General features: G+C 45.6%; 3 protein-coding genes across 3 annotated transcripts; all 3 read right to left on the bottom strand.

Annotated features, from left to right (window-relative positions):
* Positions 1 to 2,896: 2,896 nt before the first annotated feature.
* gpr65 (G protein-coupled receptor 65) lies at positions 2,897 to 5,803 on the bottom strand. The gene is made up of 2 exons (XM_076017614.1): positions 5,775 to 5,803; positions 2,897 to 4,425 (listed from the first exon to the last, which is right to left on the bottom strand). Exons 1-2 carry the CDS (start codon positions 5,801 to 5,803, stop codon positions 3,417 to 3,419), a joined length of 1,038 nt encoding a protein of 345 aa, XP_075873729.1. The 3' UTR covers positions 2,897 to 3,416.
* Positions 5,804 to 5,965: 162 nt separating this feature from the next.
* Positions 5,966 to 8,152, bottom strand: bdkrb1 (bradykinin receptor B1). The gene has a single exon (XM_076017599.1). It carries the CDS (start codon positions 8,150 to 8,152, stop codon positions 7,049 to 7,051), a length of 1,104 nt encoding a protein of 367 aa, XP_075873714.1. The 3' UTR covers positions 5,966 to 7,048.
* Positions 8,153 to 11,699: 3,547 nt separating this feature from the next.
* bdkrb2 (bradykinin receptor B2) lies at positions 11,700 to 13,322 on the bottom strand. The gene is made up of 2 exons (XM_076017598.1): positions 13,151 to 13,322; positions 11,700 to 12,747 (listed from the first exon to the last, which is right to left on the bottom strand). The coding sequence occupies exons 1-2, from the start codon at positions 13,168 to 13,170 to the stop codon at positions 11,700 to 11,702; spliced, it is 1,068 nt and encodes a 355-aa protein (XP_075873713.1). The 5' UTR covers positions 13,171 to 13,322.
* Positions 13,323 to 22,578: the final 9,256 nt, after the last annotated feature.

Here is a 22,578-nt window from a genome sequence, read left to right as displayed (position 1 = left end):
CGTTTTAAAAAGTCTCAGTCTGGCTTTACATGGACAGATTCACCAGGGTTGTTGTGCAGCGTTCCAGCTCTTTTCTGTCTTTCTTTTCTCCGGTGGAGACAGAAATCCAAGGCCGCCGCCGCCGCTGTGAGGACAGTAGGCAGTCAAACTGAGTTCACCGGTGCTCTTAGAAAAATCACAGTTAGCCGTAGCTGCTGGAAAAGTTGCATTCTGTCGGCGCAACCCTGGAAACTGACTCTGATTTGTGCCAATATTGGATGTGTGGAGACCAACAGGGTGAGTGTGAGGGAAGGTGACAGATTGGCTGATGTGAGGAGAGGACGGAGGGAGTGTCAGACAGTCGTCGCCCCAGACCATCCCAGCTGGCGCCAACACTGACACGGGAGGGACGGAGGGGAGTGTCCCCCGACAGGGTATCTGGCAGCGGGGAAGCCGCAGTGGCCAGAGGTGCAAGACGACGTCGTCCGAACCAGTCGGGAGAAACTGACACGTCAAGTAAGAGCCTTCGATCTGACAAATCGCAGAGGGGTGTCGGCTCGAGAGCAGGAGTCGGATTCAAAGTGACAGACTGGGGCTGACGGATCCAGGAAGAGAACTTTCTTTTTCTTTTTTTTTTTTTAAATCAGTCTCTGGAATGATTGTGTTTACATGTATGGATCCACTTTCTTTTTTTGTTTTTTTTAAACTCTTCCATTCTGTGTTGGTTGAATTAATTCAACTCTTTAATACACACTTTACAACTGAACAACATTTAAAGAGGAAATACTTCCACTCTACCTTATAGATGTATTATACGGACTGCATACTGCACTGGCAATATGGCAGCGCGCCGATTTTTCTCAGTGGCCACTCGATGTACTACAGCAAAAAAAAAAAAATCACCAGAAAATAGTTTATTCCCAGCGTGACGTCACGACATCGTACATGCTGTGTCTCAGCTCGCTCTGACGTGTCTGGAAGTGACGTTCTTGACTCAGAGTGCAAAATTAATGAAGGACTTAATTTTGACGCAAAATTAGAAAAAAAAGAAGAATTAAAAGTAAATGATGATAATACAAGTTCTGATGAAAATGTACTTATGCTGTTATTATTATTATTGTTTTTTTTAAATGTGTCTATTGCAGATAAAGTTGGAGTAAAATTACTACGGCATATATGAGTAAATGACATAACCGCAGCCTAACTGACTCATCAACTGCTGAGGTAAAAGAAAGAGAAAAAAACCTGGCATATTCAGAAAAAAAAATGCTATTCTTAGTTGACATCACTGCTGGCTTATGTAACGTGGTTGTGCAGTGTTGTGTTTTTTCCCCATAATAAACCTTTGCCGCTATATTTGTCCATCTGTTTGCTTTATTTAGCATGTGCCATTCGGATCCTCCCCTCGGCACCATGTGTACAGTATGTGTATACAACCCTGCCTGCCGACGGGCAGCAGTGGTCACAGCTGCTATGGCCCTGATTGGCTCAAATGTGGCTCTTTTTTTTCTCCTTTCCATAATGCGTATTCAAGGACGTCATATTTTTCTCTCTTTTTTTCTCCTTTAACTGTTGGTCTGAAGTTGTATATTCCTGGCTGATGTTTATGACCATGCACACACGCAGGCCAGTGGCGTGGATGAGAGCCAGAGTCATTCATCATGGCTGAGAGAGGTGAGGGTTGGCAGGCTCTCACACACGTGCCGCTGCTGAAACTCTGCCAGCATCCAGGTGGAGGGATGTGGACGGGGAATGACCAGGAAGTGATGAGCAGTTATTGATCCCTATTCATCTCCAATATGTAGAGATGTACTTTCAATTAAGAAAAGAAAGAAAGGCTGATGCCAGCAAAACCAAGGGCGGTGCAAGGTGAGAGGAGGGACTAATGGGGCGTGTTGTTGCGTTTTATTGGCTGCCGCGTGTGCCTTTTTTTCCTGCATGGACGGATGGATGGATGGAGGGAGGGAAGAAAAGAGGCAGGACAAGGACTCACATGGAAGAGCACATGTTCTCCCCACCCTTTGTTGTCATGAGGGTGTGAGGGCAAAGCGAAGGGAGTCACGCATGTGGAAATACCTGCGAGGAAGAAAACGTGAGCGTTGCCGTCTAATGCGGCATTTAAACCGAACAAAAATATAAACGCAACACTTTTGCTCCCATGTTTCATGAGCTGAACTCAATGACCTAAAACGTTTTCTATATACTCAAAATAACAATTCCTCTCAAATACCGTTCACAAATCCAGTCAGTATCTAGTGTGACCACCGTTTGTCTCATGCAGTGCAGCACAAAAACGCAAAAACAGAGGTTTTGCATTTAGATTTTTGTTCAGTGTAGATTCTTTGGATTTTCATTTTATTTCAAGAGCTAAAAGTAGTTCTACATTAGTTTGTGTTTGTGTTGTGGTTTATGGGAGTGTGTATGACAAATGAGTTCTCAAGGTTCAAAATGTATGGTTACTGTTGCAATGAAGTTCCAAATTCAAAGATAAATCTTCCCAGCTCGCTGCACTTCCACATGCGCCCACCAGAGGGCTTAAGATATCCATGTCTTGGCTTAGCTCTGCCAAGATTCTTCTATACCTCCACACAGGAACCTGGGACAGAAATGCTTCTTCTATGCCATTGAATTAAACGCTTTGAAAAGTAAAAAGAGACAAATTGTAACGGATAGAAAGTTGTTGTGGTGGAGGCAAAAAATATTCATATGATCGATATAAAAAAAATGCCAGTGCATAAACACCATAAACACAGATTCATTAGCGATGGGAGGGGAAAAAAGTGTCTGAACTGCATAACAGGAACTAAAATAAAAAAACACACAAACCCTTTGACAGGTCACTCATAGATAAGGTGAAAGCAACTGTGATGCACCACCATTCAATGGTGCAGACGGAGAAAACAAACCTCATTGGTAAATAGTTCCTCACTGTTCCGACTGAAAGTAGACCAGGAAACACCTGTGACTGCTGCCCTCTGACGTTAAAGGTTCCGTGTGTTCGGATGTTTATAAAGTCCAGCGTGGGCACACTTTTGTGTGCAGTTTGCGCATCATCAAACGGCTCAGTTCCCCCACAGGGTTTGTCTTATTAAACTGATATTGCTCTGTTATAAAAGCCGGCTTTGCTTGTTTTTCTTAGAAGTTCAACATCATAAAACTGTCCCTCAACTGTGTCCATCTGCTGTTTTGCTGCTCATTTAGCCGCTGCAAACTTGTTTTTCATTCTCCTCTCACTTGAAATTTGGAAACAAGCAGGAACGAAATTTCACAAATGCCACGAGTTTTAGTTTACAGCTGCTCCCCGCCAAGTTATCAAACAATGCTCAAAAATATCAAGCTCTGACTTTGCTCCGTCTTAGTAAATCATCCCTTTGAATGTTCTTTTTTTCCCTCACATTGGCAGAGAAGTCTAACCGTGAATTGCTCTACTGTGCTTTTCAACTGGACTCAGCTGGGTCTTCGCTCCCCTCTGCGCCTCCGCTCTTGGCCCGGCAAAAGAGCAACATCCTCTTGATGTTCACCATCCCCGTGGCGGTGGCGAAGCAGTAAATGACAGGGTCGGCGATGCAGTTGAGGCTGGCCACGGCCACGGTGATCTTGTCCAGGTAGAGGAGCCACAAGGCACTCTGGCAGTCGTCGGTCAGCATCTGCAGCAGCTGCACCACGTGGACGGGCCCGAAACAGACCACCAGCCAGAAGAGGATGACCACCATCAGCCGTGTGACGCGCCGCCGCTCCTGCTCGTCCGTCGCCTGGTTGGATTTCACCGTCAGGCCGATCCACCAGCAGCAGAACACCACCAGGGCCACGGGGACGATGAAGCCCAAGCAGAAGCGCGCCACGGTGGTGCGGGCCACGTGCTCCGACATCGGGAGGAAAACGCTCAGGCAGACGGCAAAGTCCTCGTATTGGTGGTAGGAGTCCTCCTGGGTGACGGTGGCGACGTTGAAACAGATGACCAGCACCCAAACGGCGAGGCTGACGGCGGCGGCGGTGCGCACCCTCCGCAGGTGTCTGTACTTGAAGGGGTGGACCACGGCCAGGTAGCGGTCGACGGAGATGCAGCAGAGCAGCGCTTCCGTGGTGTAAAAGTTGGTCAGGAGCAGGTTGAGGGAGAGCATGCAGAGTGCGGGCCCGTGCACCCACATGCCCCTCCACATGGACTCCAGCCAGGCCACGAGGCCCAGCGTGAAGCTCAGGTCGCTCAGAGCCAGGTTGAAGAGGTAGACGCCCAGCTCGTTGCCCTGTCTGATGTGCTTCCACGCCACGAAGAGGGAGAAGGCGTTGGCCGGGATGGCCACCACCATCATGGTCAGGTAGTAGAAGAGAAACACCCTCTTCTGGTACGTGGTGTCCACCATGAAGCAGTCGGAGTAGTTGGTGGCGGCGGCGGCGGTGGCCAGGGAGAGGTTGTCCGCAGCAGGCGTGGCGCTGATGTCGGCGAACCTGCACCGAGCACCGAAAGCAGAAGAAACGTGGTAAATGAAATGCTTTAGGAATGTGCATGTAAAGGCTTCGTTAAAGGTGTAGTACGCAGCTTCACCGCTTTTTAAGAGGTTTTGCTCATTCAACAGTGAAAATTCAACAGTGAGGACGAGTTAAATAATAGATTCAAAAAATAGTTGTTGTGCGTTCAAAGATTCCAATTCTGGAGACATTGGTTTTAACCAGCAGCTCTTTGAGTTCCTGTTGCCCTTTTAATGGTCTCCAACCATTCTTCCCATTCTGACCTCTGACCCCTGACAGCAAGGTCAACATTTTTTTCCTCACAACTGCCAAAGCTGCCTGGATATTTTTCTCTTGTTGGGACCATTCTCTGTAAAACCTAGTTAGAGGTTAGTAGATCGTAGACAACCAGTAGATAGTTTGTTGCGTGAATCTCTGGCCACTTCTGACTCACTCACTTACTTTGAAAGTCAGCAGGCTACCTTCACAACATCAACATGTCTAAATGTTGTTGCCTTGTGATGGGCTGCTGAGCTGTTTGTGTCAACAAGCAAGCGACCTGTTCTCAGCCTTTGAAGAACAGGTCGCTTCTTTTAGCACGTAATGAATAGTGAGATTTTGAGATTTAAAATTAAAAATGAGGGCAACTTTTCTAAATTCCACAACATTTGGAAAGCCGAGTAATGAACTGCCTGAAAATTGTTTTAATCAGTTTCAAATTTATCCTCACTATTATTTTCACTCGGTAACATACACTGCTTTTCAGGCGCAAATGTTTTGAAGCGACACAACTTTTGCAAAAACAAATTTGAAATTTATCTGCATTGGCCAACGCAAAGCAATGCGGCAAACCAATGGGAGATAAACACACAGAACATCTAATAAAATTTTAAGAGCACTTAAATCACTGCCGGCCAGGTCTACTTACATGTTTCAGGTGTAGCTCCACTCAAAACTCTGTCCATAAACATTTTCCTGACTGTGAGCAGACATCAGGCCGCTTCAGGTCCTGCTCGTGGCTTCGACCGGCGGCTTAAATGGACAGGAAGCGTCGACAGATGCCCCCTGGTTGCCCACGGCAACCGCAGGCCATTCCCGACTGCGACAGGGGAAGAGGCCGGTGTTAGTGGGCCACGCAGCAGATGTTAATTTAGACAGCGAGGCTGAGTGTGGGCTCTGGCTTTATGGTCTGTTTTGTCAGCGCAGACATGAGCCGGGCTTAAGGCGACGCAGATGATTGCCTGATGAAAGGACGGTGTTTCTGTTGAGTGACGGTAAAGATACTGTATCTTAAAAAAGGATGCAGGCGAGATTAAACAGCACATATTTGTCAAGTTCAGCACTGGCACCCTTGCAGGAGAGGTTTAATGCTCACCATAATGGCCATCGAGATGCAATTTTAAATGCATTTATTAGGCTTTACTAAATATATTCCAAGATCCTGAAATTGATTTTATATATGAGATTTTTGTCCTGTTGCGCATTTATTTCAGTGTAATTTTTCAGGGTTAGGGTTTATATACGGCATCAATAATTTAATCAATCAAATTTTATTCACATATCTGATAAAAGAAGACACAAATATACAAACATTTCATTTTACATGACAGTCTTTTGTTTCTTCAACCGCTTGTCCGGGACTTTTGGGTTGGAGGAGGGATGCAAGGCTCAGGTGCAACGCTTGACACAACAGCCTTTGCGTCTCCAATTTTAAGGAGAAAGCGTGCATCGCCCTCAAGTGGTTCAGCAAGGAACTGCTGACGTAGATCTTATTTTTTTTAAAGCCGCTGCAGGCCCCAAATATCTGACCACAGCCAAAGCGGAGGCGATACACCGTTGCTAGGAGGAGACCGGTACAGACGGAGAGCTCCGTGCTGCTCGCTGCAACTAAAATGAGATCACCTTTGCGTCCCCCTTGGAGGGCGGAGAGACTGCCGGAAAGATTGTCGGAGCAGAACAAGATTGACAAGCTACACTGCATTTATTCCCATTTCTCATCACCAGCATCCGTTGGGATACGTCCAGAGACAGAGGCAGTTCACTGACAAAGCTGCTGAAAGAAAAAAAAAGAAAGAGGAAGAACAGAGACACATGTACTGTTCCACTCAGAGGCTGCAAAGGCAGAAAATACATTGTGCACTATCCACCCATAAACCATCTTTATCACAACAAACCAAGTGTCAATCCAGCTCCAGCTGTGACAGGCTTCTGTTGCTCGCCACATGTGTCCAAGTTGTTGTTTGGTTTTACATGCTCTGAGAGTCAAACAGGATAATAACACATTGACGTACATACTGGATCATTCAGAGGAACCAGAATGAATAAAAGTGTTGGAAGCCATTAGGGAAAAAGCTGTTTGTAGATTAAAACATCTCAATTTACTAAGTGTGAGCCCACGTAATCCTTCAAGAGACGGACTCGGATCAATACTCGCCACATAAAAGTGTTTCAGCAAGATTTCCATCGTCAAGAAAATGTATCCATTTCGCTTCCAAATTTGATCCAGTTTATCTGACGGCGACCAGATTTCTCCTTAAATACACAGCAACATAACGCTCATCTTAATGCTCATTCAGCAATACATGTCTTTTGCGCCACAGTAAAACGGCGATAATGCCAAGAGTCACCTCCGAGTCATTTCTTCGGGAATGACCACCGGCTTAATCTGATCACCCCTGTTGACGTAAGTGGACACGACGGACCGCTGAAACGTTGTCATGTCCGAGCCTCTCCGGCTGTGTCCTCCCCTCCTGTAGACATCAGAAATCTTCCTCCTGAAGTACTCCCCTGAGAGGACGTAGAGCACCGGGTTCAGGGCGCTGTTGAGAAAGGCCAGGTAGAGCGAGACCTGCCGCCCGACGTCGATGGTGTGGTGCCACAGATCCACGTCCAGCACGTGGACGTCGCAGAGCACGTCCAGGAGGACGAAGGTCTGGAGGGGTCCCCAGCAGAGCAGGAAGAGCAGCGTGACGCCGTAGACCAGCGCCGTGGCCTTCCTGTCGTTGATGTCGTGGAAACCCTGACACTCCCTCCTCGCCACCAGGGCCTTGACAATGCTCGTGCTGCCAAAGGCCATGACCAGGAAGGGCAGGAAGAACCCCAGCACAATCATCAAGACCTGGTTGGCCAACTTCCAGGGGCTATCGTGACTGTAGTCCTGCACGCACGCCCACATCTGCATGTCGTGGATGAACTTCACCTTGCGGTGGACCATGTTGGGCAAGCTGAGCAGCAAGCCCAGCGTCCACAGCAGGCCACAGACCAGCTTGGCGTACGAGACGCGCCTCAAGCGACGGGCCTTCATGGTCTTGACCAGCGCCAGATAGCGGTCCACGCTGATCATGACCAGCGTGTACGTGCTGGTGTAGAAGTTGACCACGACGGCGGCGTTGACCAACTTGCAGAGTGCTTCGCCGTACGGCCAGTTGTAGTCGTCCAGGATGTTTTTGGCCCAGAAGGGCAGGAGGCAGAGGAGGAGGAAGTCGGCCAGCGCCAGGTTGCTCAGGTAGACCTCGGCCACGGTCAGCTGGTCCCTGTGGAGCAGGTAGACCAGGAGGACGAAGCCGTTGAGCAGGAGTCCCAGCGCGCACAGGGTGAAGACGTACGGGGGGATGATGGTGTGGACCAGAGCCCACTCTGCCTCCAGGGTAGAGTCCGAAGGACCCGGTGAGAGGGAGATGTTCTGGTACCACGGAGTCACTGTGGCCGTTTGGTTCTTGGGCTCCATCGGCTTTGAACGGAAACATTTGTACACAAGCCAGGTCAGAATTTAAACAGTGCATTTGAAGCACAAAAAAATTCTACATTTTAAAAAAAAAGACCAACTTTAATAAGAAAAAACCCTGAAGTTTAAAAATATATGTACTAGTAGTTATACCTGTAGTAGTGACTCATCGGCAAGTCTCAATAACTGAACAAGAACTAAACAGTTCCCGCTAAAAGACGCATATTTAATATCTGTTGAGCTCTTTGGATTTGCTGTTCTATATCATCTCAAAAACAAAAGATTATCTCTCTCAACCAATGTAAAAACTCAAACAAACAAACAAACACAGACACACACGGACAAAATATAAAGATGTCTTACCTACAGATGCACAACTGTTGCGATGGGCTTATCTGTGTGCAGCGTCGCTCCTGGCGGAGTTTACACTGAGTCGGAGGAGACATCTGTTCGCAGTGTTTTTGTATATAGAGTTGCATTCTTCCACACCCCGGGACGAGAACTTTAATAAATCATCTTGTTTAGCCGAAAGTCCAGTGTTGCTTTGTTTGAGTTTGTGAGTCAGAGCGGTCAGACAGCATCATAGGACATATTGGCGACTAACATGGTCATAGAAGAAAGCCATAGCTGTGTGTTTTTTTTTTTAAAGAAAAAAAAGAAAAGAAAAGATAAAAAAAGGAAAAAAGAACGAAAGGGGGGAAAATTGTATATAAGAAATAAAACGCTGGAATTCATGTCATGTCGTCAGCACATTCCTTTGAACTCAAATGATAAGCAAACAGGTCAGTGTTTAATGCAATATGTGGCTTGACGCCATTTCGAATGAGCAGCTATTTTCTGAAAAACAAAACAAAAACAAAAACAAAACAAAAAAAAAAACGCTACTGCAAGAGATGTTTGACACTGATGTAAGCAGTGAAGTGAAACGTCACTGTCCTCTGCGGTTGTTGCGACGCAGCAAAGACTAAAAGGTCAAAAGGATGAAGCCATCTACGTTATTGTCAGTTGATTAGGTTCTTGAAAACCAGATGACGTGTCTCCGGGGCTTTGTACTGAGCGATCCAGCGAAGGGAAGACGTGGGCTCCAGCAACCCAGGCACAAGCGGACCCGGCAGGGCCACTCTTATCTTCCACCAGAATGAGATTTCATGCAAAGAATGATACTGGCAAGCTAAAACAAAGTGCTCGACGGCAGCTGGACAGCAAGAGCTGAAACCAGGAGGCGGTCAAGCGGCATTAACGGACTTGTGTGGGACCTGGACGCTGTGACACACCATTTCCGTCAAAGCATACAGGAAGGGTTTTTTTTCCGCCCAAGAAAACGTAGAGGGCAAACATTTCACCGAGTGAAACCTTTCGGTTTGGTCCCCACGTGTGTGCAGTGTGCGCTCGGTGATGGAGGGCGACATGGGAGTCTTTGTTAAGGCAGAGCAAACATGCTGCCCCGTGCTCAGAAGACGGGAAATCTCTCGGATGAGAACGTCTGGTTTTGTTTGCACTGCTGGTGGTTAAGTGACGACTTAAATCGAGCCTTTTACAGGGGCACTGCGCTGAACGCAGGAGAATACATGCATTATTGCAATACATACATGTTTATCGTGACAAATTTATTCTGTTTTCCCAAAATTTTATTCTTCTTTACCAGACACATCATCTTTTCCTTCACTTAAATATAGGGCTTTTGTCGCACAAAAAAAACCCAAAAACAAAACCCTAACCACAGACCATTGGCTAGATTCAGATAATGGAGTACAGGGAGTTCTGTGCTTGCTGCAGCCACAACTGGGCTGTCACCACCGGGAATCCACAGTTTACCAAAAATATCATAGTTCATTCAACTGAACAATGTTGAACTGTTGCAGAACCCGGGCAGCAGTAGTAGTTTTTATGAAAACAGAAGAGACGTGGTAATAGGTGGCCTGCTGGTAGTTTCATTTAAATCACGGCTACTCGTGCTCAGAGCCCGGGTTGCTGTGTAATCACCTCGATTTCTGTAATTATCTGGAGGTGCATTTCAGGATTTTTGCCAAAATGCAACATCATCCCAGACCTCTTCCAGCCTGAACCACGTCTGATCCATCCTCTCACCTTTCTCTGTATCTGAGAAGAAAAGAGCAATTCTTCAATTAAAGGTAGTTTCACATGAACCGTTTCACGTTTGCTCAAGTAAGAAAGTGAACTACAGGATTTCCAAGAAATCTCGTTTTTATTTGTTTTATTCGTTCCCATTTTTATTTCAGAATAAATAAAAGAAATAGTAAAATCTTCATAGGGCCTAAACTATCCAAACGTTTGGTCAGGATTCTGTTTTGGAGCATCCTCTCCACTTACTGATATTTTAGATCCATTTGAAAAGCACCGCAGCTTTTTCCTGGACTAAAATACACTGAAAGAACAGCTGTGTGTATCTTTACTTTTATTTTTGACTTTCTAATTTAAATAAGCTATGGGAGTTCTGCTTTTTGTTTTGTTTTGTTGTTGGTTTTTTTTATTTTTATTATAGGCCTAACAAAGGTTTCCCATTTGGCATGGCATCCCCTCAGTTTGCAAGGGTGGGGATGGACCCATGGCCACAAGCCACAGTGAATCAACAGTGGACTGTTTAATAGCGTCGCGGCCAGGAGTGTGTGTGTTGCGACATGTCGATGTCCACGCAGCCAACGAAAACAAGCGTGTTTGTGAGTCACGGCTGGAAAATCTTTCACCGAATCCCTTTTTTTAATCCGCAGACACTGAGTCAGACGCACCAGAAATCACTTTTTTTTTTTTTGTTCCCCTGCCTGTGTGTGCCCAATTTAACTTTCAGACACATCGGAAAATGAATGAAGGGCAAATGTGGAAAACAAATTACGTGATTTATTTGACAAGTATAAAGAGAAGCAGATACATTATGTACAATATACAGTAGATATGTGTATATGTATAACTATATATACCTTTAAGTCCGAAGTCAGTATGTGGGGGATTCCTGTTAAAGATGGATTCGTCCTTGTTATTGTTATTGATAGCATTTACCGGCTCGTAGGCGTCCACTATGTGAACGCTTGTTTGTTAAAGCACAAAAACACACATTTTCTTGTAAGTTGGTGCACTATACTGCCGATAAGACTTTCAGATTATCTTAAATAGATTGACCAGTTAATTGAAGGCACAATGTGCAACTTTTTTGTCAATTTTGCTAAATGCAGTCAGCAATAGTGGTCGGCAAATTTGGGGCCATTTGTGTTCCTTCAGTGTTTTGAAGAGAAACGTAAAGAGGACATTTTGAAAATCAGACTCTGGAGTTCATAGCATAACATTCAATACAATACTGTCGCTTATGAGTTTATGGAAACCAATATTATATTTACAATACTATATACACTCCAATACTTGGAGGAAACATTCATTAAATACATTCTGACACAATTTAACAGCTCAAGAAAACATTTGCTGCTTTGGTCCACAGGTTTTTATCGATGTTGAGCTGCATCATTAGCTATTTTTATCCAGTACAAGCCCAAATGACGAACTTGACAGAATAATGTGAACTGGTCATATTATTAGACTTTCACGCCAGGGTCTTCAGCGTGGAGAGATGTGAATGCATCGACTCGGAAAACGGCGGCTTTCGCTTTTTCTTGCACCACTGCTGGAAGACCTCCCGCACCTTTTTCCTGAAATTCTTGCCTACGATGACGTAAAGCACGGGGTTGAGGACGCTATTGAACAGGGCTAGGTAAGTGAAGAACTGGTTGCAGATCTCCACCACGTTGGAAAAGTGGCACCACGTGATGACACCGGCCCGGGACAGCATGTCCAGGGCGGTGGTGACGTGGAACGGCACCCAGCAGATGAGGAAGGCCAGGAGGACCACGAGCATCAGGGTGGTGGCCCGCCGCTCTGTCCTCTCGGCGTTGATCCTCTCGACGGCCTTCACGCTCAGCGCCTGGATGATCTTGACGACGGACAGCGAGATGATCAAGAAAGGGATCATGAAGCTGAACACCACCATCAAGCCGTCGCACAGCAGCGCCACCGTCTCGTCCCCATAGTCCAACGTGCAGGCGTGCACCTCGTACTCAGGGATGTGCTTCACCCTCCGGTAAATGAGGTCTGGGATGCTCAGTAGCAAACCGAAGCCCCACATCATCAGGCAGCCCAGCTTGGCGTGCTTGGGACGGCGCATCTGGCCGTAGGACATGGTGTGCACCAGCGCCACGTAGCGGTCGATGCTAACCAGCACCAGCAGGTAGATGCTGCTGTAGCAGTTGAGTTTGATGCCCAGGTTGACGGCCTTGCACAGGAACTGGCCGAAGGGCCAGTTGAACTCGTTGATGATGTTGACGGCCCAGAATGGCAGGCAGCACATCAGCACCAGGTCGGCCACGGCCAGATTGCTGAGGTAGATCTCGGCCACCGTGGACGCCTTCTTGTGGAGCAGGAAGATGGCCAGGACGAAGACGTTGAGCACGATGCCCAGCGCCGTGATGAGCAGGATGTAGGGCGGCTGCCAGGCGTAGAGCCACTCCCACAGATCGGTGGCCGTCTCACCACACCGGGTGCTGTTGGGGTTGAGCGGGTCTCCATACGAGGTTGTGGTGTCGAAGCCTGGGGTGCTGTAGTCGGGGGGGGGGAGGCAACAAGGAAAACAGGAAGAAAGTGAGCAGATTGGGGTGAACCAGAATCTGTGATTTCTCAGTTGAAAGAACTTTAAAGGTCTCAACTTGTACCGATTTTCTGAAAGACACATTTAGTTTCCTCCTTTTTTTTTTTGGCCCATTCTCATTCTAACCAGGAATATTACATTTAAAAAAAGTCATGTTTTGCAGTCATGGTCTTGATTTAATCTGAGCAAATCCCACCTGCTTTCTCTGCTATCTCTATCTGCTAAAACACGAGCTTGTCTTGGCAACTGCACTCTTCTCAGTCACGTGTTTAAAAAAAAAAAAAGCCGTTGTTTATGTCAAATGAAGCCCATGTATTCACAGCGCAGACAGAGCGAGTAAAGTGTAAACGCACCTTGTTGGTGGAAGAGTCATTCTTTCCTGAGTTAGTCCAGATGTGGAGCCTCTGGATTCCTGCCTGGCTCCTGCTCCGCCGTGCCTTGCCTCGCTCGCTCTGCCGCGTCTGCCTGTGACTCGCAGGCTCTTAAAGGAAGCTGCAATTACGCAGATGCAGACTCACGTCACCCTCCCATCCCATTTGGATCTGCTTACTGTCCGCCTCCAGCAGGAGCACAAATTGCTGTCTGGTCCGGCCGTCTGTTTGTCACTGGCTAGAAAATCAGTACATACACTTTATATATGTGAGTCCAATGTAGGGGTGCAAAAGAATTTAGCCGCCATGCAATCAGGTCATGCGGTTTATTGGATCTTTTATTATTTCCTCTCAATCTGGAAATCAGGAAAAATACAATTATGGTGGAGTCCTCTGTAGTGTTGACAACAGCAGGAATTACTGAAGTTCTTTCTCATGTATAAGGGTAAAATAGATACTCGGATCTAGAAAACTACTGTGGCCTCAGACATCAGTGAGTCCTATGGAATGTATTGTGATGCATGAGCTCCGGGGGTATTTAAGTCAACGCAATTTTGCACTGCCATTTTGCAGGATTTTTGAGAGCTTGTTTTTTTTTTCTCGTTGTTTATTATACTACACACAATTTTCAAATATTTCACAAAGACAATTATCCAAAAGATAATTCATTTTCGAAATGCCCTATAGGGCCCCTCGAGAGGAGAGGTTTTTTTTTTTTTTAGGAGTTGAGCACATTATATGACAAGGTGTGCACAGGTGCACGATCGTGAAACAAATGTTTAGTCAGGAGCGGGAAACAAATAAGAACACTTTAGAGAAAAAAAAAGCATGAACCACGTGACAGGAAGCTGCATCAGTCAAACAATAGCTGCGTTTCCATGAGTTTTTCGAAAAATAAAAGCGATATTTCTAACATTTCGACAAAGAACAATTCTCGTCCCGCGAGACCCCACAAGGAGGAGGATGGAAAACAATTTGCGATAAATCTGCATTTCGATGTTGTTTGCTGTCAAGAATGGTTGTTATATTTGTTTCTTTGATCACTTAAATAAAAAAAAAATCTGTCTACTCCATCCAAACATAACGTGCCATTTTCACTTGAAAGTAAACCGGTCACGTGACCCTGTACATCACGACCGCCGCCGTGTAAATGTGAAAGAAGTGTTTCCACGACACTTACGACGTCCGATTGTCTGTAAAACCACCTCATGAGAGCGTCAAAACCTTCTAGCGATATTTGAGAGGTTTTTTTTTAAGTTTAGGTGTTTCCATTACCAGTTTTTATTGCGATATTTACATTTTGTGCAATTGTGGGGGTAATGGCAACACAGCTAATGTTACTCGCAGCGATCAAGATAAAATAAAGTTACAACTGCCAACTGAAATTACCTTTCTCTCGTAAATGTTTCTTTTTGCAAATGATTTTTAAATACAATTTTTGCATTAGCTCATACTTCATGACCGTAAATTGATAAAATTATTTCATCACCGCTGTCATGATTTGTTGCTCCCGCCTGCCACATAATACACAAACGGCGGAGATTTGTAACAGGAAGACAAAAAAAAGGGGGCATTAGGAGATTTACGCCGGGGCTAATGGGCTCTAATGGAGGTGCGTGTGCATGTCATGTGACTTCATCATCCAGCCCGACGTGACACTTCATTCGTCATGGAAACCAAATCAGGAAGTATTGAGGGGGGAGCGCGGCGTGGCAGAGTGAGAGACCCGCGGAATAGTCAATCTCCACACTCTCCAATTCAGATAGAAATAACGTTTATTTATTAACATCAATGTTTATATATGTATGTATGTATATATATATATATGTAAATGCCTTTCCCAGCTTTGAGTGCTGCCAGAGAAGAAGTGTGTTTGTGGCGTTTGACGCCACAAAATGAACATGAAACATGAAAACATGAAAAAACAACAATGACCAAACGTCTGAAAATCTTTTTGGATTGTCTCTTAAAACAGCCTGTCATCCTCACATGATCGTGTCGCATGAATTTCTGCTTCCTGTTTCCTGTTTCGCACGCACACACATGCCTCTAATATTTAACTGTTATGACAACATGATGGTTATTTTAATGAAGCGGAGGCTGATCTTGGCATTGGCTCCAGCTTTGGGGGCTTGAGTAACACAATTATCAAACAGATACTCTAATGAGTGCGACGCAATGACACATCCACATTTCAAAAATAGTCGCGCAACACGTATGTTGGTTGTGAAATCACCAGGATTGATTCAATTTTTGGGATTGAATCATGGTTTCTCCTCCTGCCCCGCCTACTTGAAGTTTTTTCCTTCAGTCTTGACCGACTCCTTGAGAGGAATATTTCATAATCTACGTGTTGATTAAACTATGTTCTATTCAAAGATTTCAGGAGGACGTATTGATGCAAAATAACTTTCGTTTATGTAGGAAAAAGGGTAACAAAAAACGGGTACAGAAATCGACATCCACCGCAGCAAACCTTCAGTTGCCGTTCTTTCAACTTTTATTCTTTTTTCTTTTTTTTTTTCACACCGGTGAGTAATTAACAGTCTTTATAGGTACCGACCTGTTAGCGCCAAGCCTGCTGGGAGTTGGAGTTCTAGGTGGCTTGTGGACATTTCAAGTAACACTAACCCCTATAAAGTAATTAAACTATTTTAACTATACTTGAACTCTGTAAATATAACATATCAAATATTATCATCATCAATAAACTTAATTCATTCATTCAAAAGTTACAACACTACGTCCTGTTGGCTCTTGGGGATGCATTGCAACATCCGCTGTCCACTGTCCATGAAGTTTCCAGTCTCCTCGTTATTAGCTGGCCATCACTAGCTTTGTTTCCTCTGGCACGAGGGAAATTTGATTTAGATTTTTTTTTTCAAACGAAAACCTATCTTCCTCAGTGGTATCAGCTGCCTCGCGGCCAACATTCAGCGGCTGCAGGGTCGTCTCACCAGCCACTTTAATAGGTACAATGTCCAATTGCTGGTTAACACAAAACGCTAATCACAGCCAATGAAGTTCAATTTTAGATCTGACTGTTTCACAAACTGCTAACCAACTGGGATTTTGACAACATCGGAGGAAAATTGGAGGGAAATGTCTTCAACAGGGGTCAGAGGTCAGATTGGTTGGACACCATGGAAAGGCATGAGCAACTCAAATAAGCGTTTGCTTGCACCATCCACTCAATAAACCTGCAGTTCTCTCTGTTGCTTGGCGACATCAGACTAAACAGCCCGATATAGGTGAACTGTAAAGGTGAAGTGTCCGATTGGCAGACAAGCCTCAGGAGTAAAGTCAGGACTCTGACAGGTCAAAAAAAAAAGAAAGTTTCCTGTTAAAAGGCCAAAGAAGAAGATGAAGGTGGTAATGGATGGAATGAGTCAGAACGCAAAGCAAACTGCTGGCAGGCTCAGAGAAAGCAGAACAGAAACTGTGAAAAAAGATTAAAAGTCAAACTGGCAGACTTCTTTTTCTGAGACGGCGGTGACATCATGCCAGTGACTGAAGGGCAGAGAGCAGCTGATGCTAACCGACCGTGTGCTGATAAGCTGATGATGAGCAACTGGGCTTGATTGCTCAGGAAGAGCAGGTGTGGGTGGCTGTAGCAGTCGTTTCCTGGTTGTGTCGCAGCTTCTTATCTAATTGATTGATTATGCAATCCTTGTTATAAAATAAAATAAAATTAAATTAAATAAAATTAAATTAAATTAAATTAAATTAAATTAAATTAAATATAATAAAGTTAAATATAATAAAATAATAAAATAAATAAATAAATAAATACATAAATAATAATAATAATAATAATAATAATAATAATAATAATAATAATAATAATAATAATGCATGATTTAAGAGCGTCTTAAAAAAAATCTTTCTGTTGGAGTTTGGCAGGATGGATGAACAAGATTTTAGAGTTGGAAGTGATCCAGCTGCCCTGCAAGATTAATGACAGACATTCAACTGGGCAGCAAACCAAACTGTTATACCAAGCAAAGGAAAAATATAGAGAAGACACTGAGAAAACATTTCCAAATTCTCTTTTTTTTTCAGTTGTAGGGGGCATGTGGTTTTTTTAGTCTGGTTTATTCTGGCCTTGTTTTGAAGACAAGGTTACAGTTGTTTTTTTTCTTTTTAACAATGATAATATTCCCATTTTAAGCATCACAAGCTACTGTTATATAAAGCATATCACATAAAAGCACAAGACAAAAACATATATAAATCATCAACTACGACTTTTGCGAGCATTTGAGCCTATAACTTCGATGGTGACACTTGAGAAGTCTGGACGAGGGGGCGGCGAGGCTCCTGCTCTTCTTCCAAAAGAAAAATAAAAACCCAACTCATTTCCTGTCCCCTCCTGCTCGTCTCTTTCAGGGTTTGCGTTACCCTCCCTTTATTCTAGTTTTTCCAGCCTGCGGTCATTGAATCACCCCGAAACCGATCCCGCCCTCGTCTGTCTGTTTCATAACAGCTCCAGCCGCCTGGTTTACACACTGTTTTCATCGCTGTCAGCTGGAATCAGGGCCTCCGCTGGAAGCAGGATCGTGAGTGAAGTGAAAGCCGCCGCGGGCGCCGACGCTGGGAGTTGTCCCCCAAAGAAAAAAAAAACAACCACCCCACTGGCTCTGGTTCCAAACCGCAATCCCTTGACTCCACACGTGTGGCATCGCTCAAGCGACTCAGACTCAGTTGCTGCGGCCTCGAGACGAAGCTCCAGTCAAACCCTCAACATTTATTGCTGCTTGTTTTTGGGTTCTGAAATGTTCCCGGCGCCTAATAATCGCTGTGTTTTCTTGTCACCGGGGCAGCAGCAGCGAAGCGCCGTAACAAGGCCAGACGTCGCCTGTCAGCGCAAATTTAGCCAATTAAAACGCGTGAAAAAGCCCAGTCAGTTTAGAATTTTGGGGGGTTTGATTTCACTTCGTCTCAACTTCACATGTCGAGACAACAAACAGATGCACTTGTCGAGTAAACCTGACATTTTTGGAAAAAGCCAAAGCTTCCTCGCAAGGAGGTTGTTTGGAGAAAAGGCCCGGCAAGAGGTAAACTACGTGGGAGAAAGTGGAGGCTGCTTCAATCAGTCATCTGCCAGGGTTGCTGCGGTTCCAAATCCAAACTAAGTAATCCCCTGATATGAGCGCCTGCTGCGTGAGTCACTGCGAGTGCTATTGAGAAATAAAAAAAATTTTCTCGCTACTACAAGGTGTCATCATGATGACTGTAAACTTGCATATGCTGGGGAAAAAAGCTGGGAAAAAAACCCCTCAGGGACTCATTGCGTCTTTTAAATACACATTAAAAAACTGTGGTCGCAGCAAGGCAAGGTGTGAAATGGGAGAAAATGAACTGTTTTCTTCAGAGAAAACGCTGCTGCTGCTGTTATTTTCGTTTTATGCCAAATGACTAATAATGTTTTATTTTGGATTGGTTAATACTGTGTCTGTGACTGTTCTCACCCTGACACTCTGACTCCATCCATCCATCCATCTTCTATACCCACTTATTCCAATTCAGGGTCACGGGGGTCTGCTGGAGCCTATCCCAGCTGTCTTAGGGCAAAGGCAGGGGACACCCTGGACAAGTCGCCAGTTCATCACTGGGCCACATAGAAACAAACAACCATTCACACTCACATGCACACCTACGGACAATTTAGAGTGCTCAATTGACCTCACATGCATGTTTTTGGAGTGTGGGAGGAAGCCGGAGAACCCGGAGAAAACCCACCAACCGGAGAACATGCAAACTCCACACAGAAAGGACACTCTGACTCTTTTTTTTTTTTAAATTGAAACATTATTTAAAAATAACTATAACATCTTCGGTGCAATTTAATTAGTTTGTGTCAAAATCTTAGGATTGAGTCCCTGAGCCTTAATATTGCAAATTAAGGCTAGAAGGGTAGAAGGAAATTCAGACTGGTCTCTGCATGAAAGAAAAAAAGATCATCGCACCAAATATAACGATGTGAGGCTGCGTTAATACTTTTATGGGTTACAGTCAAACCTTTAAATCTGCTCAGCAGTCGTTCTTTGATGTGCTTAATCCTGACTAGTGCGCACTGTGTTGTGCAAAGAGCTTCATGGTGGCAGGATAGCGTTAGATACGGTGCCCTCTAGTGGGGGACGGCTGAAGTGTCGTTATCACGCAGCAGCCACAACACAGCGAGATACTCAGTGTCATAACATTTGAGAGATTTGCATTTTTTTTTTTTTTTTAACATTTAGATACATCCACCAGACATCGGGGGTAAGATAATGTACAGTAATGAAACAATTGAGTGAAAAATTACTTAAAAGTGGTGCAGAGAAAGAGCCTATTATGGAATAAAACATCTACAGAAATTTGGTAAAGGTGCAGAAGACATGATTAGTCAAGTCCATATTTTTCAAATAAAATTGTGCGATTCAAATGTTGTCCATCTCACATTCTTCAAGAATATTCAAGTAAAGCAAAGTTTTGAGTGCAGGACTTCATATTCAGCCGGCAGCTGCAGAAAACACCCCGGACTGGCAACTGATCAAACACTTGCCTTCACTCGGTGGTTCAACGGCAGAACACACAGACGATGAAAGCGTTTCAAAGTTCATGTCACAGGTGCCAGGACTCGTCAGCCGGCCGGCTGGCGGCTCACAGAGCAGCTGTGAGTGAAACAACAGCCAAGTGGAGGAAACGTCTCCCAAGCGCCATTCCAGAGGTTTCAGAGTGGAGCGTTGACATGGAAAGAGATCAGTATTGATCAGGCTCCGCTATCACGGTGCACAGACAGACATTCATCACCTCATAGAGAAACACACAGAGCTGTTTTTTCACCTTTTGCTCTCCATCAGCCCCGATGCCCCCTTTTTTTGATATATATATATTTTCTTCCGCTTCTTCATCATGTTGTTGTGGCCTTGTTCCCTTCGTCAGTGCATTAGACCCTGGAGTGCCCTCCACTCTGCTCCCGGCTGCCAACTGGGTGTGTTGTACGTGCACATCAAACATCCGGAGTGATGCATGCCAGTCTCCATGGTGACAGGCTCCCTGAGATCCAATCATGAGCATGAAATCGACAGCGGCGTGGCGGCGGCGGTGGCGGCTCTCCCGAGGGGGCACACAGTGGCGACCTTGTAAATACTTCTGGAACCGCAAGGTCATTTAAAGCAAGTTGATGTTGCCCGTGTTATAAAATAGTAACGAACGCGTTACGCGGCCGAGGGTGCGGGTGGGCGGAGCCGCATCCATCCTGGTTTTAAAGGGCGGCTCGCTCATTAAAACGGCGGGTTAGTATCGTGCGGGCGGCGGTGACAGGCCCGCTTTGTTGCCTCGACAGCCGCAGAGTGAGGGGTCGGCCCGGCTGTCACTCAGCGCCGGCGGTAAATCAAAAAGAAAAGGGCCTCCTGTCTTCCGCGGGTGACGGGCTGACGCTGAGCTCCCGTCACCGGGGGGAGGCGGCAATAAAACATCTTTCTCCACGGCAGCCGTGGCATTAGAGGGAGGCGGAGTCGCAATAATGACGACTCGGTTCGCCGTCACGTGGCGGTATTAAGCCAGATCTGAATCGCACACGTGATAAAAAAAAATCTTGCGATCTCTGCCTGCGTGCTGGACACAGATAAATTGACAAAGGCACCGAGGTGACGACAGGGGCAGCTGTGGTGAGAGTGGCTTCATTTCGGAGGCAAGACAGCCTGGGGGTCTTTTACAGCACCTGGCCAACCATAATCCACATGACACCAAAATGAAAAACAAAGTCCTTGGTCAGAAACTGTTTATTCTGTGGGTTGAAATTTTTCTCAAAACCGTGGGAAAGGAGACGTGGCAGGCCTTGTTTTGATTGACAGCTCACTGGCTCACTCAGCCGGATTGCCACTGTTGGTGTGTGTAATGCTCGCCAAGATTTTCTTTTCCTCTCGCCCCGGTGGAGCAGCTCCAAAAAAAAAACAACCAAAAAACCTACAGGCGTGTTTAGCCCTTTGTTTACAACCTCCACAAACAATAGTTATTAGCCTCCCCACGCAAACCTTGCATGAACTTCAGGTGGCCTCAGGTGATGGAAGAAATGGAGGAAAGAATTGTGCAGGATTTTACAGAATTCAAGACCTCAATAAAGTATCTGTTTTCATCAAGTCTTAGGAAAAATTAAAATGTCAGTGTTGGGCTGTTTCCGCTGTCCAGAAACCCCCAGCTTGCGCCATCACGGGGCTGGGGAGCAAAACCTCATTCTTGCCGGTGCACTCGAGCAATCACTATCAAAAGCGGCATCAAAGTCGATTATGGGTGATGCAAACGCGGCGTAACTGGTGTTTCGCTCCGAAGCCCTGGGTGCTGCTTCTAATCAGGCAAGCGAGTGGCGGGACTGTGGCTCTGAGGAGGACACGTCTCTGTTTCCATTTCATTCGTGATTGAAAACGTGATTGTTAATTCTGACAACGCTCAAATGCCACGGATTGGGAAAAAAACAAATCGTACAAACACATGCGCCACGCTGCTGCGTCTCCATCATCTGCCCGGGCGCTGCGGGGGGGGGGGGGGCAGCTGCTGCGAGATAATTCACCCTGGGACGACCGACATACGCCTGGCTTCAGCTCCCCACTGCTCAGCCGGGCTGATGTCTTGATATCCTGCCCCGACAAAAACATCTTTATATCGCCTGGTGTCTGGCCACCCTGTGTCATAAGCCCACAGCAAGCCACTTTGTACAATGTGAATATAATAAACATAAACATGACCTGAAGTTTGCTGTGCGGGCTGTGCGATGACAGCAAAATCTAGTTTATGCCACTAATGTTGCAAAGCAAGAAGCTGCTGTGCACCTGCAGGGGTTTGTTTTGGTCTACGACCTGCACGGTCTTGTGCTGAAATGATGTCGCATACATTTGCATTGCAAACATTAATCTTAACTCACATAGCCAGCGGTGAACCATCACTGAGCAAACAAGGGCTCGTAACAAACATCAAGTGTGCATGATACTGCAGCCTGCAGAGCGTGTTCCTCTTAGTCACCGAGTCAGTCACTCACATGCTCAAAATCCAGATTCCCCAGTGACTCATTTTATTTTGTGAGCTGGGCTACTGTGAGAAACTGAGATAACTGGAGACAGCATGTGAAACCTGTATTTGTGTACATCCAGGAACTGCTATAGTTTATAAAGCTGATTTAAAAAAGAAAAGAAGACGGACGCTTCAATGACCTGCGTGCATCCCAGCTGTCTTCCGCATGTGTCAGTTGTTGCTGTCGCAGGTCACATCATTGCAACGTGTCCCATTGTCGGCCTGGCCTTTAGCCAGTTTGGCCTTTGTGGCTATGTTTAGGAATAGAGCCGTCGCTGATATGACAGCTTGAAACGATGTGTCTAAGCAGCTTGGCATACATTAGACATTCCCCGGCACCTCATCGCCGGGCTGTCACT

The sequence above is a fragment of the Nelusetta ayraudi genome, unplaced genomic scaffold, assembly GCF_046127955.1.
Source record: "Nelusetta ayraudi isolate G7.1 ecotype Tasmania unplaced genomic scaffold, CSIRO-AGI_Nayr_v1 ptg000007l, whole genome shotgun sequence".
Taxonomy (NCBI): domain Eukaryota; kingdom Metazoa; phylum Chordata; class Actinopteri; order Tetraodontiformes; family Monacanthidae; genus Nelusetta; species Nelusetta ayraudi.
This window is presented reverse-complemented; position numbering and strand designations above follow the sequence as displayed.

What these genes read in the sequence shown, in the direction of transcription:
- gpr65 (XM_076017614.1), bottom strand. Translation starts at nt 5,803, where the DNA reads ATGGTGAGCATTAAACCTCTCCTGCAAGG. An exon ending in ATTAAACCTCTCCTGCAAGG is followed by an intron (nt 4,426 to 5,774) that starts GTGCCAGTGCTG and finishes TGCTCGGTGCAG; the next exon opens with GTTCGCCGACATCAGCGCCA.
- bdkrb1 (XM_076017599.1), bottom strand. Translation starts at nt 8,152, where the DNA reads ATGGAGCCCAAGAACCAAACGGCCACAGTGACTCCGTGGTACCAGAAC.
- bdkrb2 (XM_076017598.1), bottom strand. Translation starts at nt 13,170, where the DNA reads ATGACTCTTCCACCAACAAG. An exon ending in ATGACTCTTCCACCAACAAG is followed by an intron (nt 12,748 to 13,150) that starts GTGCGTTTACAC and finishes CCCCGACTACAG; the next exon opens with CACCCCAGGCTTCGACACCA.